Source organism: Mchenga conophoros, linkage group LG23 (assembly GCF_057382185.1).
Source record: "Mchenga conophoros isolate Kocher_MC1m ecotype Shallow Benthic linkage group LG23, M_conophoros_male_GT1.1, whole genome shotgun sequence".
Taxonomy (NCBI): domain Eukaryota; kingdom Metazoa; phylum Chordata; class Actinopteri; order Cichliformes; family Cichlidae; genus Mchenga; species Mchenga conophoros.
In genome coordinates, this window is record NC_140547.1 from 11,315,642 (window position 1) to 11,331,448 (window position 15,807).

The window sequence follows — 15,807 nt, forward strand, 5'->3', positions numbered from 1 at the left end:
TCATTGAACCACTTTTAAAAGATACTGACCCCTACGGACCGAGAAGACCCTGCAAGACCTGCAGTTTATAAGCTCCAAGTCATATAGCCATCACAGTTTGGCCTTTTTTCAAACTTGCTCATTCTTCCTGCTTCTAACATCAACTGTGAGGACAAAACGTTCACCTGCTCCCTGATATATCCACCCACTAACAGGTGCCACAATGAAGACATAACCAGTTATTCACCTAGCAGCAGGTACAGGCCCGATTGGTACATCTACACGTGTGTCTGCATGTGTGTGTGGGTCGCGTACCTCGCTCCGATGTAGAGCGTCCGATTGACCTGCAGGATCCTCTGGACGTGCAGAGGCTCTTGTCTCAGCCACGTTTTGTGCGGTCGGCCCAGAAACACGGGGTATCTTCTCACCACTGTCAGAAAATCAAACAGAATGGCTTCTCTGAAACGGACATCCATCTTTGCCAAAAGTACTCAGCATAAAAGTGGTTTTGTGTTAGTTTGTTTTGACAGTTCAGCCTCAGTAACAGGTATTCAAGGTGAAGTGGAGAAAGCATTTGAGATCTGCATTTGAAAGCACAGCTGACGCGCTACTTTAAATGTACCGAGACACGGAGGGGAGCGTAGACAAATAATCTGAAAATGAAAGATGTCTGATCTGCACCTCATATGTCATTATATTCACAAGTTTTTGTTTGTTGGCTGATTGAGATTCACTTTTGATGGATTGTTCATTTACATGCAGCCTTTTGTTGACAAGTTTGGCAATGCATGTTCTGCCGGCTGATTCGGATAATTCAAAAAGACAGAAACAAATATCAGAAAGGTAAATGATCAGTGCTGTACATCGAGGAAGAGGAAGGGAACCGAAGATGGAAGCAATAAAACATTTCCAGTCATGCTGTACCACAGATTTCTAAGGAAAGCTGGTATATTTCTATCTGATATTATTTCATGTGCTCAGCACAGTCTGCTTTTTTCTTTTCATTTCTATATTTTTCTTCTTCTACTTCATTCCTATCCTGTATGTCTTATCTTTGCTCCGGTTTCTGCATCACTCTGACCCGCTGTGATTGGGCCTCTGACTTCTGTTTCCACTTATACCTGCTGTAAACCACAGCTGTTGGGTCTACTGCAGCCTAGCCAATAGGCAGCACCCAGTAGTCAGACACGTCTACGCTCAGCTGTTCATTATTGATATACAAAGAAGGGCCTGGACTTAGCTGGAAAACCACCGGTCAATATTATTGAACTGCAGTCAATCTAGATCAGGGCTAAGCCGGAGACTGCAGAGCCGATACGGAGCCACAGAGTCTGAGCGTTCGAGGGGCCGTATCTCTCAAGGGTCTGAGCTCATGTGTGGGAAAGTCACGAATGCGAGAGCCCCTTCCACGGCTTCAGTCTCATTCCCGAGCGTGACCCCACGCTTCAACGCGTTTTGTGTGAAATCTCCACAGCCACCATCGTGACCTTAACCCTTCGCCGTAGCCTCCCCCCTCATTCATCACCATGCGCATTTGGCTGTAACCCAACACTTCACATCATGTCGTGGGTGAGAGAAATGCAACGGAGGAAAAGGGAGTAGGAGCGAGAAAGCGAGGGGTCAAACCTTCTGTAGGGATGAAGTTCAGGGGCCCTGGTTCCTCCGGGAAAGCCGAGCTAGCCGTTCGCAGCAGCCAACACAGCAGGAAGAAGTAGGAAGGGGCCACAGCTGCCATAGCAACCCAACTGCAGAGTCTGTGGAAATAGAAAAAGGGAGAACTCGGGTGAGGTGTGGTAGACACATTCACTAGCAGGCTAGTTCTCTCGAGTTCATCTTTGTATTCACACAGCATCTGCGTCTCCGTCCTGTCGGGAGGGGAGATAAACATCTGCTCAGGGTGACGGATTAAGTCACAATGACAATAAATAAATAAATACTAAAATACTAAATACATCCACTCCAGGAGAAGTGTCCAGTCAGCCACCTCTCACTGTGGCATCACCACATCAAACATCACATCACAATGACACATCCAAATCCTACGGGAAAGAGACATCAGAGGAAAAAGAGAGGTTGACATCCTGTCAAAGACAGAGGACAACGTATGTCCCATACACCGATCGATAAAACCCTCTGTGGGCATAAAGGGAGAGAGACAGGCTCGATACGCGTCACGTATTATCCAGTATGAGAGACAGAGAGAAAGAGAAGTGGTGGTTTACTTAAATGAAATGCTTTCCAGTGACGCAAATCATTTTTCACCGGGCAACACCGAGACTTGTAGGTCTAGAACGTAATTCATGTGGAAATACAAATGATACCCAAATGAAGTTAGCCTACACAATCCATCTGCAAAACGATGGCTCCAGCACTTAGCCTTGAAGGAGGAAAGCACTCAGAATTGATATCGACTTAAACCGCAAACCTCAAAAGGTATGACGAGCTGGCTACCCCCCCCATCTCTGTTTGTGAGACTGAGCTGCCAGAGAGAACTTTATAAAGTTGTTATAGTCTTAAGATCTGACTCATCTGTAATTATAGTAAATTTCCTGCCTTGCAATAAATTGTGTTTTCAAAGGAATTCCACAGAAACACGGCAATTTACAAAGCCCCACAGCTCCACACTTATCTCATGGCGTCATTTGCTTTGAAAATCTCGCGGGGAGGCAGTCCCCTCCACCCCCACCACTGCAAACACAAAGCATTTTCTTTTACAGTGATGCACAATTGCAACATCTAACAACACCTGACATTTGAATCTGGATTTCTTTATGCAAAATGCTTTAACATTTGCCTGTGGTCACAGGCGCGCATGGTGTAACGCTGACTGTACAGTGTTGTTATATCTGCTGTTGTTTCCATCAAAGGGCATCGGTGATGCTCATTTCCACCTCCATGTTTTTATCGCTGACTTTTACTAGAGTAACTTGAGTGCATCATTCCCTGTTAAAAAAGTCATCACGCCTCAGTTCAGGTGACCGTGAGCATCACCTCTTCCCCTCTGCCAGTGCCAAACAAACCTCCTCAAACCACAATCATGACAAATGTGATGCATACACTAACACCAGCAAATAAAAAAATACTACATTTCCAAAAACCTGCAGTCATGTGATACAGAAAGCCCTGCTAATCAAATTCACTTGATTAAGTGTGAGCACCTCTATAAAAGCAGCGTCTGCAGTTTGTTGGTCTGTATGTGTTAACGCAGTCTTCCTAGAAGGAGACATCTGTGCACTACTCAGAAATAAGAACTCAATCTGAGACTGTACAGGCCTCAGTCAGCCTGTTAAACTTAACATTCATCATCAGTACAATTAGAAACAGACTGAACAAGTGTGGCTTATTTGGAAGGGTTACCAGAGAAACTCTGCTCTCTAACACAGGGGTGGGGGAACTCCAGGCCTCAAGGCCCAGTGTCCTGCAGGTTTTAGATGTGTCCTTGATCCAACACAGCTTATTTAAATGGCTAAATTACCTCCTCAACATGTCTTGAAGTTCTCCAGAGGCCTGGTAATGAACTAGTTATTTGATTCACGTGCGTTGACCGGGTGAGATCTAAAAGGATGATCTGATATCGTCGTGTTGGTGTTGTGGCCACATCATCATAATAAATGTTGTTCCAGGTTTAACATTGCAAGTGACCAATCACCAGAGATGGGCAGTAACGCGTTACTTGTAAAGCGTTACTGTAATCCGATTACTTTTTTCAAGTAACGAGTAAAGTAAGGGATTACTATTGCAAAAACGGTAATTAGATTACCGTTACTTTCCCATAGGAACGCTGCGTTACTGCGTTACTAAAACCGTGATTTTTTTTGCAAGAATGTCTCATGACAGTGACGTAAGCAAGTGCGATGTTCGTGACAACAGCTGTGTGCAGATCAACAATGGATAATATATCGAGTGCGGGAGAGAGTATGAGCGTGCAGCGTTTAAAGCGTGGAAGTACTGACCTTACTTTGAGTTTGATTCCATTAAAAGTGACAAAAACATTAGTGTCCATTGTGTGTGGGAAGAAAACTTCTTTTTACAGCGAAAAAACTCCCCTAAACTTCCAAGCAAGCACCGAGTGCGCTACCACGTAATGGGAAACTCACAGAGAAACTCGCGGATTCTTCCACTGACCGCTGCAGCACACCTGCACCACGGTAAACCTCCGCATACCCCACTCCTGCCTTACAGGTGAAAATAGAGCAAAAGGGCCGCTAGTCTTTGATTTTATTTATTTTCTGATGTGTTTTATTTGCATCTATTTGAAATACTGAGTGTAAACACAAAAAATATATATATTTTATTTGCTGGAATGTGTAGAAAATAGGTTTAAATATAAAACAAATTTCTTCCAGTCAGAGAATTTTGCATATAATTACATTTTTGCTTCAGGCATAAAGTTAAAAGATTAAAACTAATAAAACAAGTTAAAAAAAAAAAAAGAAGAGACTTTTCCATTTGATTACATTTTGTATGATGGATTATGTAGAAAAAGTAGAATTGGGCTGAAAGATCTATCGCTTTATCACCTATTCAGGTTGTAAATCGTGTATTTAAAAAGTAGCTAAGTAACTAAGTAATTAATTACCTTTGAAAATAAGTAATCAGTAAAGTAACGGGATTACTTTTGGGGGGAAGTAATCAGTAATTAGTTACTGATTACTTTTTTCAAGTAACTTGACCAACACTGCCAATCAAATTGTTGTGACATAATACTTTTGCAAGCCAAGGGCTTCATTCATTTATGAAATTCCAATTTTGCAAGGACAATATGTATAATGTTTACCGTTTATTAAAGAACAGTATCCTGAAATGCAAAGAATTCAAATTGCTGGATCAGCGGACAGAGGCGGTTAAGTAGATTTTTTTTTACGGCGTTTTTTTCCGAAGTCGCAAAAGTATGACATCACAACAATGTGATTGGTCACTTGCAATGTTGAACCTGGAACAACATTTATTATGATGATGTGGGACCAACACCGACACGAGGATATCAGATCGTGCCGTCTAAAATCTGCAGGACACCAGCCCTTGAGGCCTGGAGTTGTTACCCCTGCTCTAAAATAAGCACGACAGCACGGCTTAGAGTTGTACAAAACGCAAGACTTCTGGAACGATGTCCTTTGGACCTACAAACCAGAGTGGACCTGTTTGGTTTCTTTTTTTTTTTTTGTACCTGTTCATTTGAAGGACCAAAGTGTTTTGGGTTTTATAAACATTATTTATACTGTGTCCAAGCTGGGTCAACTTTACTGTTATTCCTGAGCCCAAGTGGTACAGGAAGCCAAAAGAAGGACAAAGTGCCTTGGGGGCTTGTTTCTAAACAAATGCGACTCATGATGCACAGCAGCACATTTGGAGAAAACCAAACACCTCATACTGACTGTGAGCACGGTGGTGGAGGGATGGTCTGATCTTTATAAATGAAACTCAAGTGAATGATCTCCTCTGTATATCTGGAGTTCTAGAGTTAAATGCGAGGCTAAAGCTTGGACTAAACTGGGTCATCAACAGGACAAAGATCCCAGCACACAGCAGCAAACCTCAAACACAACGGCTGACAAAGAATCGCTGGTGGTGGACCTTCAGGGACCTGCGCATAAACGAATGCTGCAAACCTCAACGAGCTGAAGCAACGCTGTGAAGAAGCATCTCCCAGATGTCCTCCACAATAATGTGAGAGATAAATTCACACAGAAAACCATCGCTGCAACTTACTGCTGCTAAAAGTTGGTCTACAATCATGCGAGTACCTATGTGGTAACCTAAACATCATCAGCATTTCAGTGGACAGCACAGTACACGAGGTTGTGGAGGTTTTGGTAAAACTAACCAGCAGTTAGTTCACTGTAATGTTTGTGTTAATGAAAGAGAAAAGGCTGCACGAGCCTCGGTCTGTAGTCACCGTCAGTCTCTCTCCTACACACGCCCTCTTTTTCCCAAAGGATACAAGCAGCCATTGTGCAGCTCATCTCTTTAATGGAGTCTCAGACATAACCTTATCGGGACATATAATCTTTATGGGACATTTCTCAAATTCCCCGCACTGACATCAGAATAAAAGTGAAAGGAATGCTAATTACTCAACACCCACAAGCAAATTACGGGAGACGAAGGGGAAAAGAGTCAGAGGGAGAAGAAAGGAGGTCATGGGGTAGAGAGAAAGAGAGAGAGATGGAGTGGGAGATAAGTGGGAAAGAGTAAGAAACAGGGAGAAGATGAGAAGTCAGGAAGCCAGTATATCCAATCAGAGATTCTATTGTTTCTGCTATTAATAATGTATGAATAAATGCCAGGCGGTATGCATTCGATTAGTATAATTAGACACCCAGGGCTATACAATTTCATTGGACAGCAGAATAAGTAGGTACACCAGTATTAAACCAAGTAAGTGTGTGTGTGTGTGTGTGTGTGTGTGTGTGTGTGTGTGTGTGTGTGTGTGTGTGTGTGTGTGTACACATGCAAATGGTTCTGAGCCAAAGCATCTCCGTAATTATGACAAATGGCAACAGCCAGTCCATTCAGCAGCATCGCTGCATGATGCAAGCTGTACAGTGCTATGCCATTATCATTGAACCAAGCATACTACAAGTCACATATACATTTTGCCATTTGTAGGAGACACTAATCCGAAACATTCAACCCCAGGGTGCTATAGCGCTCCGTGTTTAAAATTAAAATGGCAGTAGATGTCACTGAAGTCATATTGCAGTTGGCACATCGTGTGGACTCCCTGGATTACAAAAAAAACCCAAACTACACTGTCAGTGGAAAATTGTCAGCTCTTGCACCGCGGGGGTACTGTTCCAATGTTGTGACACATAAATAAATACAGGGACTGAGCTGGATTGTGGGAACAATCCCAAAAGCCCTTCTTGGGTGCCAAATAGTTAACACAGATAGCAAATGACAACTGTGGAGGAAAAACGCAAACATTAGCTGGTCAAGCTTACAGTAAGTCCGAGTGCTCTCAACTCAGCAGCACAGCTGAGTTTCCACAGAGTCGTTGGTCTGTGCGACTCAAACGCCGTCTCAGACCGATTCGATTGGGTTTTTAGGCAGGTCATTTTCAAGCTGTCAAAAAGGTGGGGACGGGGTGGTGGGTGTAGTGATTAGGTATCTCCCCGGAGCTCATCAACGCCGACCCAGAATGATTTCCTCTGTGGCCGACTTATATAACAAATCACCAGCCAATCAATGATATCTACAGTCTTAAGCAAAGCCCTAATGAAGACTAATGCCGATCTGATAAGGACTCAAGAACACAGACTTGAAAGAGAAGAGGAAACACTCAGACGGGGAGTGTCGAGTTGGATGCTGGTTATAGATAGATACTGACCCTCTGCTGCAGGGGTCTGGGTACTTTGCATGCAAATAGAACACCTCCTCATCAAATGAAGACGCTAATATGCTCTGAAATGCTTTTGTCACTTATTACCGTTGCCATGGCTCTCGCTTCCTCCTCTCCTCGGTCCAACTTTTCTTCTTCCCTTTACCATCTCGTTATGCTCTCGCTTCTCTCCCGCGCTGCCTTAACCCCAGTCTTGATGATGTGCATGTTCTCATTGTGCTTCTATCGCACAGCTGTGAGGTACTCGCGCTAAAAATTTGGATGAAGAGTTGAAAGAAACCCGAGATTATGCGTGTCCTAGATATAGCGAAAATGGTAATGAAATGGAGCGGTATTAATGGGAACACAGCAGTGGTGGTTTGGGTATTTATGATTGAAATATTTAACAGGGAGGGTTTTGAGTATTATGCAGGGGTATCAAACAGTACTCAAGCAGTAGTCTGTAATATAATCCTTTTTCACACTGGTCGCATTGAAAAGCCTGCAGAGGAAGAAGGAACACAAATGCGATGTATTTCGACTCAAATCCTATTATTACCATTTTATGAGGCAAATTTTTCTTTTTGACAAAAATGTGGTGTTTGCAGGTAATGTGTGTATTTTTCCTGTAATAGCAATAGCTCATGTGATTACTTTGACATGTGATGCACGGCAAACGCTCAGTAACTGACCCACAAAGTATAACCTAGCTGCGCGCTTATATGGTATTTCAGTTTCATTGCTTCCATCAACAAACTGGAGACTTTATACACTCGCCGCTTAGCACCAAATACCAGCAGGCAGCTGAAAAGCCAGATTTTTACTTACTGTAAGGAGTTAGTGGAGAACAAAAGCAAGGGGTGAATAGTGGATGTACTTGAAGGTGGACAGGAACACTACTCCATATAAACGCTCACTTTCTTCTGCTCTGCTTGTGAACAACTTTTTCTATTTGCAAGCTGCTGCCCTCTTGTTACCGCTAAAGCTAACACTAGCGCTACCAGTGCCAGAAGCTTGTTTTCATTGTGAATAAAGGTCTGCAGATGTAACTCAGTGGAGACAACAAAAACGTGAAGGCTTTAACAGTGAAGTAACTTGTGTTAGAGGAGACACACACATGGAAAGAGACTTTGAAAGAGGGATTAATGTTCCAAGAAGTACTCCTTCGCCTCAGGGCGAGCTACACCAGGTTGACCTTCAGGGTTTTGTACATGAGGCTGCTGCTACATGGAAAGGGATATAAAGCATGCAGCAGAGTATTTTGTGAATGTTCTACTTAAATATATCTCATAGATTTCCCAGGGGCCGGCCTAATTGTCATATTAGTGAAAGAGGAGAGGCTGCTTTATGGAGTGTGCACAATCAATGACAGGTGATAGCCCGATGCTGCTTGGATCTCCTTCAGTCAGGATTCAATAAGCAGCGGGGTTGTGTGGAAGTAAGGGAATGAAAAATAAGACGTGAGAACGGAGGCTCAGGAGGGAGGGTTTAAGGCAAAGATGGAAACAAACTGCAATGAAACAAATGAGGCTGGAGAACAGAGAGGACAAGGCAGGACAAAGAAGAAGACAAAAATAAGGCACCGCAGGGAGCGATGAAGGGAACCAGAGGTGAAAGAGAAACAAGCGAGGCATTCAAACGGAGACGAGGAGTCACACCGGAAATACAGACGGCGAAGCCAAAGAATGTGCGGAATGAGAGAGACAAAGAGAGGATGAGCGTTGCCAGATTTATCTTCACCCTGAGCCAAAAGCAGACTAGTGGGAAGAACTTATGGCTCTGCACTTTTCTGGTTTTCAACTCATCTCAAGCGATGACATCTTTCTTTATCTCTTAACGTGCACATCTAAGTAACATACTGGAAAAACATGTGCTAACGTACCATAAACATGCTAATGGATTATCAGACTGTTATATTAATCTGTGTACCCCTGAGACCCCGACCTTTTAAAGTCAGTGATTCAGTGTATTGAAGACATAATTAACTAGACGAACAACTTCCTGCAAATCAAAGACAAAACGCTTGTTATTAGGGCCAAGCTTAAAACGTGACAGGAAACTTCTCTAGAAACACACAAAGGTCATAAATCTGAGCGGTATTGTTGATTGCAACCTTATGTTTTATGGCAAAGCCTCAAAATGTTGGCTTTTGTGGCCCTGTTTTTCTTCCTGTTGCAGGGTTTTGTAAGACCCAGCCCCCCGTGTTTCTTACTCATTACATTTCCCAAATGTGATTATGACTCTTTGTCTCTATATTCGCTTGCTTGTTCCTCTTTTATAGTTACTTCCTGTTCACTTTCTTGTGTTTCGTCTTATTCCTGCCTTTGTGATTGTCTGGCCTCTTTGATTAATTTCACCTGCATGTTGTTCCCTAATAAGTTTCCTGTGTATTTTAATTCCAGCCCTTCCTTTATTTAAATGTCAGTCCTTCTGCTTTCTTATCTGCTCGCGTAGCCTGTAATTTTGGTTTTTGCTTTTCATTTTCTTCCTCTGCACTTTTCTGCCAGGACCCTGCAGTGCCTTCACTTCTTCTTCTCTGTTTCATTTAAGTGTATGCATTTATGTGTTGTGTTTGATAGATGTGGGCATACCTGATTAATGCTAAAGGAAAGATCATGAAAAAACTATTTAAGGGTAGTACAGCTAAGGTCAGATAACTAAAACAGCGTGAAATCAAAGAGTGGACGTCAGAATTATCCTTTAGGCACCAAATGTTTAAGGATGGTGGGATGATGAACTCCTGCTCTATTATGGCTGCAAAATTCCTGCAGCGGCTGATTCCTGATAAGAAAACAGAAACGTAAAAGCTCCCGGAGCTCTTATTTCCCTCACTGGGCTTCTGATTAATTACAGACATGATTAATATTGGACTTTTTCAACACAGTAGCATTCGGCCAATCGGGTGCAAGCTCATTTTTACAAGACTTAAATCAAAAGCAGTTGTGTTTCGATCTGTTTTTTAATTTTATTTTACTGAATATTCAACGGGCTCCAACATCAACAGTGTAAATAACAGATTGGAAACATTTGTTTTCCCCGTGGTTGTTTTTCTCTTTAAACTGTTTTGTGTTTAAACCGCGTCTGGTTGTTCTCCGAGTCTCTGCCGGAATAAAACCTCGTACATTATGTTCTTGCGCTTTTGGGAAATGCACCTTAAATCTGCTGTGCTCGCTCAAGACAGCAATTCCCTCTCTACCATGCTGACATACAGCACGTACGCCGTACACTTTAGATGACATGCACACAACAAAACACACCTCCTTTGGGCATTGTGCCTCCTCCGAGCCCGGCCACTGTCTTGCCTCCTCTCTCTCTTCCAGGGCTAATGTAAACATTATGTCGGAGTTCCCTCCTCTGCAGTGAAAAACACACAACTTCTTCTTGGGACTTGAGTGACCCGCGGTCTGTTTACTAGAAATTTGCATCAGCATGAAATCCCAGAGCCGTAAGAAAGACAAAAATCACACACTTTTAAAGGAAGAGAGGAAGAAAGTCAAAGTGGTTAAAGAAGAGAGAAAGGGGAGGCGGTGTACAGAGTCAATGAAAAATGAAGAGTGACCTTTTTCCACAGAACACTGATTTTCCCATGTGCTGACAAAACGGCAAAGATTTATGTGGTGAGAAATATGTGCAGCATGAGCAGAAGGACAAAACGTTTCTTTAACACTCCTCTTTTATCAGACTCGAATCATGAGAATGTCTCCTCTGTCTCTGCTACCTGACTAGTACAGTATCTCCTTTGTGTGTCTAATAGATGTATAATTTCAAAGGATTTAAAGGTTGGAGCTGGAATAAGATAATCTTTGACTCTTTCCTCTTACACGTGGATGTGCTCCTATTAACGGGTGAGAAGGAGCTCGATGAAAGACCGCATGACGGCGCACAAATGTAATACTTGTAATAGCTTATTGTTGATGAATGGATATCTTTGAGTTTTTCTGAGCTCTCCCCAGAGTTGTGTCGCTGTCATTAACCTTCACAGTCCTCAAAATTACAGCTGTGAAGACATCAGGAGACAGTCACAATCTAGAAGGAGCAGAACAAAGAATTTGCAGCGCTGGCTGGCTGCCGACGTCTGCGGGTTAATTATAGGTTTGCGTTTCAGGAGGACTCTCCAACGAAACCCGCAGAGATAACGCTTTTATTCTTCTATTTTCCATCCAGCGTGTTACCTCTCCGTGCTCAGCACACCTTTTTGCGTCTGAGCACCTCTCGCCATGGTGGACATCGAAACAGCGACGCATAAAACACGGAGAAACGTGGTGTCACATCACAACAGCAGGGATAGCCCTGACCTTTTGGCTTCCCACCAGTTTACAGCCATCATTAGCAGGGCAGAGATCAGGGGCCAAGGCCATAAATCAAACTCAAACATCCATGTAGGAGAAACCCAGCTATACTGCAGTAAAAATGAAAAGAAAACACACTCTCAGACCGGTGGGAGTCTAAAAGTAACTGCATCCATCAGGACTCGTGGCTCCATAAAGTCAGTAAAGAAAAAACATAAGTGGCGATAATCTCCAACATGGTTAGAACAAAATACAGAAACCTCGCTAATGGCAATAAGAGGTTCTGCAGCATGACAGGACCCGGCTTGATGTGATTATTCTGGAAAAAACCCACAAAGGACATGTATTATCCTACACAAACACACAGAAGTAACTCGACGGGGCAGCATGCTCCCATCTGGAGACTGCTCGGCCTTTCTGCTTTTGAATCAGGAGAGCTGGATTTATCGTAATGGCAACAAGCGACTGTCAGGGGGCGAGTAGGGTCACACGGCAGGAACAAAGCAGGACACTTTAAATGGAGGACAATCCTCACTTTTTTGCACAGTAACACTTATTTGAAAGCGTGCTTTTCATAAACGATGCTGCTGCAAGCGGTGAATTCCTGAAGTCACAGAAACAACAAACGCTGAAAGTGGTGTCTTACAGATACACGAGGACAGACATCTCGAGCTCTGAGAGAAAAAGATCCCCCGTAACTTTAAACTCTGGTTTGCACAGTCGTGATGTACAGAGTAACACGACAACTAATCACACGCATTGGATGACAAACCGTGTGAGAAAGGACAAAGACGAGAAACACGGTGGTCTCTGAAGAAAGACAAATCGCAAGAATCTTAGACCTCTCTAGCATACGTCCTTGCCCTGTGCAGGAAGCCTGCACTGTTTGCTTTCAAGGATGAATGCTAGAGTTAATGATGAAATAATTCAGCGAGCAGAGCAGCTATACAGGCCACACGCTATAACATCCAAGAATAATGTTCCCTCAACTGTGTCCAGATTTTTTTTTTCTTTTGCAAATGTTGCAGGAAATCATCTCGTCAAAGGCGCCGCTGTGAACGCCCCCATCATAAACAGCTTCTAAGAGACAGGGGCGCACTGCAGAGTATCTTCTCTCAGCAGACGGCTGACAGATCAGGCCTGGCACCAGTAAAGATATAAAAAAGAAGTGTACCTGCAAGTCCTCAGCTTTTGATTTCACATTGACACTCGCACACACGCATGTCCCTGTGCGCAAAATCAGCATACACTCGTTCTCCAGGATTGGACTCACACACGCATCTCCTTCCTCCTCCTTCTGACCCCCTCTCCTCACCTCCTTTGTCCTCTCCCTCCACCGATCAGCCAGAAATTCCAGTGTGAGTTCATGCACTACAGTAACTCTGGGTTCCACTTTCTGCTCTGGCCTTCCCTGTTGCTTTGAATGTCACACCTCACACACACACACACACACACACACACACACACACACACACCGTGATGTCAATCAACAGTCGTCTCCAGCTGACGACTGTGCACACAAGGCAGCTGTGAACAAAGACACACTGCTCTGTGTGTGTCGAGGAGCAGCTCCAAACTCAAAACAAACAAACAGAAATAAACACACGCGCACACACATGCATTTTCATTGCATTGCAGGCATAACTCCAAGGCCTGGCTTTGTGCAAGTTTGATCCCCCTCACCATGTCTGAGGAGCATGATAATCGGCGGAGGAGGCTGCCAGCTCAGCCGTATACGTCTATCTCTCTTGTTCTTACTCCCCGTGTTTCCGTCTCCGCCTCTATCTGCATCTATTCTCTCCAATCTGTCTTTGCTCGAATCAAACCTGCACCTCATTGTATTTATCTCGCATTCCTCTACTTCTCCTCCTGTTCTCGCTCGAGCTCTCGTCCCATCACAACAAATCATGTCTGTCTTTTCGCTCCTACATTTTAATGCACCCTCCCACCCCACGGGGTTAGACTGATGGGATTTAAAATACTAAAGAATGGATGGCTTATTTAGAAGAGGCCGGGTGAAGATAGCTCACTTTTACCCACCCGCCTGACATCTTATTGCCCTCTTCTTTTTCCCTCCCTCCCTCGTCAACCTCAGGTCTCTGCCACCTCCGTGCTCTGATGGTTTGGCGTGTGTTTGTGCTGAAGTAGATTTGGTTCCGGTGACTGGATGCGGGTGAGTAGCTGTGGGATGCTGGATGAGTTTCACAGGACGGGTTTTTATAGAATGAGCTTTGAAAGCTGAAGGGCAGAAAGAAAGAGGAAGGGAAGATGGCAAGAGCAGAGGGTTGTGTGGAGAGGCATACAGCAGCTTTGTGTGTGCAGAGACACTTCTCAACTTAAAGTCACAAGGCAGGGGAGTGAAAGGAGGTGGTCAGCTCATGAGTGCAGACACTGATAACAATGGTGAGACAGATGACAAGGGATTGGAGCAAAGTGGGGGCAGAAGAGAGGAAATTAGAAGAGAAGAAGAGCGCTAAGTGCAGTCAATTTAGCGACCAGATCATTCAACAGTGTCACATGTGAAAAGCGGATGCACAAAAGAGGGCCTTTAGCCTTATTAAACAATAGCGCAGAGACACAAATTAAAGAGCTGTAGTTCGCTCGACCTGAATCACCCGGGCAGGCGGTCAAAGATGATGTCTTCTGGCTGTCCTCATTTCTTTATGTTACCCCACAAGGCTCACGGGCTTGGCCTCCATTCTTAAAAGTAAATGCATTCACATGACACACTTCACAGATAACATCCCAGCAGGGCTTTTCTCTGCTCACTCACCCAGCAACATCCACTCATATTTGCATAAAACGGGCTCAATCGCCTCCTCGCTGGTGTACGTGTTTGGCGATGTTTCATTTGCAATCCGCCACCTTCCACGGCAAATACGAGCGATGAAAGCCGTTTCCTTTGGAAGTAAAAGCCACCCTGCCTCGCACATCAACTTAATTCAGTAAAAACATGTGCAGGGAAATACAGGGGTGAGCTCGCACCTTACAGCTCAGGTGAGCTCTGCAGGACATTCACGGCACTGACTGTGCAGTGCAGGCTGGAGTACAGAACATTCTCAAGGACACGTGAGCTGGAAGGCTGTACGGGGAAGCGATTGTCTCTGTGTTACCTGTCATGAAGTCAGTGGAGAGGAATGAGGCAGCTCATCTGGGCTTTTAAAAAGCCACATAACAAAAACAAGAATCTAACACACGGCTCCATCAGCCCTCGCGCTCCTCGCCCCATTAAAGCCCTGGACTTTGTGCTCCTTCCATTCCAGCAGAATACTAGACATTACTTTGTTCTCTGAATACCACAGTAAGTGGTTCATTCATTGATTGGTGTTTCTGGGGGCTTTCGAGCACCAGGGTATAGGAGACAGGAGACGAGCCCCCTGCTGCAGCTGTTGACAGTGGCTGCCATTTGAAAACAACTGAGGAGAGGACAAACAGCGAGGTGCTGAAGTAATTCGCCCGGACTGGATTCGGGAGAATTTGTATTCTGCTGAGTGACAGACTGCACTGAGTTTGGAAAAAGCGTTCAGATTTGCAGCTCCTTCGCCTGGAATCAGCTGCAGGATCAACGAACACTAAAGAGCCACTTCACCTGCACGCCATCAGCTTTTACTAATTCTTTATGCACAGTGAAGTTTGCACATTTTGGTTGTTTCTGTATGAAGAGAAATTTGCCTCAAAAATGTTACAAATGTGTATGATATGATCCACATCTTTAATGAGTTTCTATCCTGGTTAAATGAAATAAAAAAAACAAATTCTAACAATCTGTACGAACAAAAAGATCATTCACGTGGTTCACATATAAAGCACCTGCATGAGCCACATCTCTTTAAGACCCGCTTGTTCTACTTCTGCTAAAGTTTACAGCACTGTTGAGAGCGGCTCTGAACAGCCGTGAGAAAATGTAAATGTGACGGGTGTAGGTGGATCTACTTAAAGCTGCAAACGCCTCTAAAACAGAGCACGGCCTCGGGCCGCTCTGCTCTCTGGACTGTCACAGATATCGTCAGCGTTGGTCTGCACGTAGGCTCGACTGGTAAAGGATCTAAACTCCATACTGTGTGCTTCTCAATGACACAAATGCAGTAAGAGGTATTCTTGTCAGTTTATTACTGGGGAAAGAGCACCCAGTCCATTTAAGCAGCTTCCACTCCCACTCAGACAGCATCTCACACAGGGCAAAAACAAACCTCCCTGTGGGAAGTGAGTCACGTGATG

At 44.1% G+C, this 15,807-nt stretch overlaps 1 protein-coding gene across 1 annotated transcript in view; it reads right to left on the reverse strand.

The window, feature by feature from the left end:
- The window catches only part of sema6bb (sema domain, transmembrane domain (TM), and cytoplasmic domain, (semaphorin) 6Bb), a 133,614-nt gene that overhangs the window by 72,522 nt on the left and 45,285 nt on the right, over positions 1-15,807 (reverse strand). The window contains exons 2-3 of the mRNA XM_085264104.1: positions 1,606-1,733; positions 295-409 (exon numbers count right to left, since the gene is read on the reverse strand). Of these exons, the coding sequence (XP_085120230.1) occupies positions 295-409; positions 1,606-1,714 (224 nt within the window). The 5' untranslated portion in view covers positions 1,715-1,733. The remainder of the gene's footprint in view (positions 1-294; positions 410-1,605; positions 1,734-15,807) is intronic.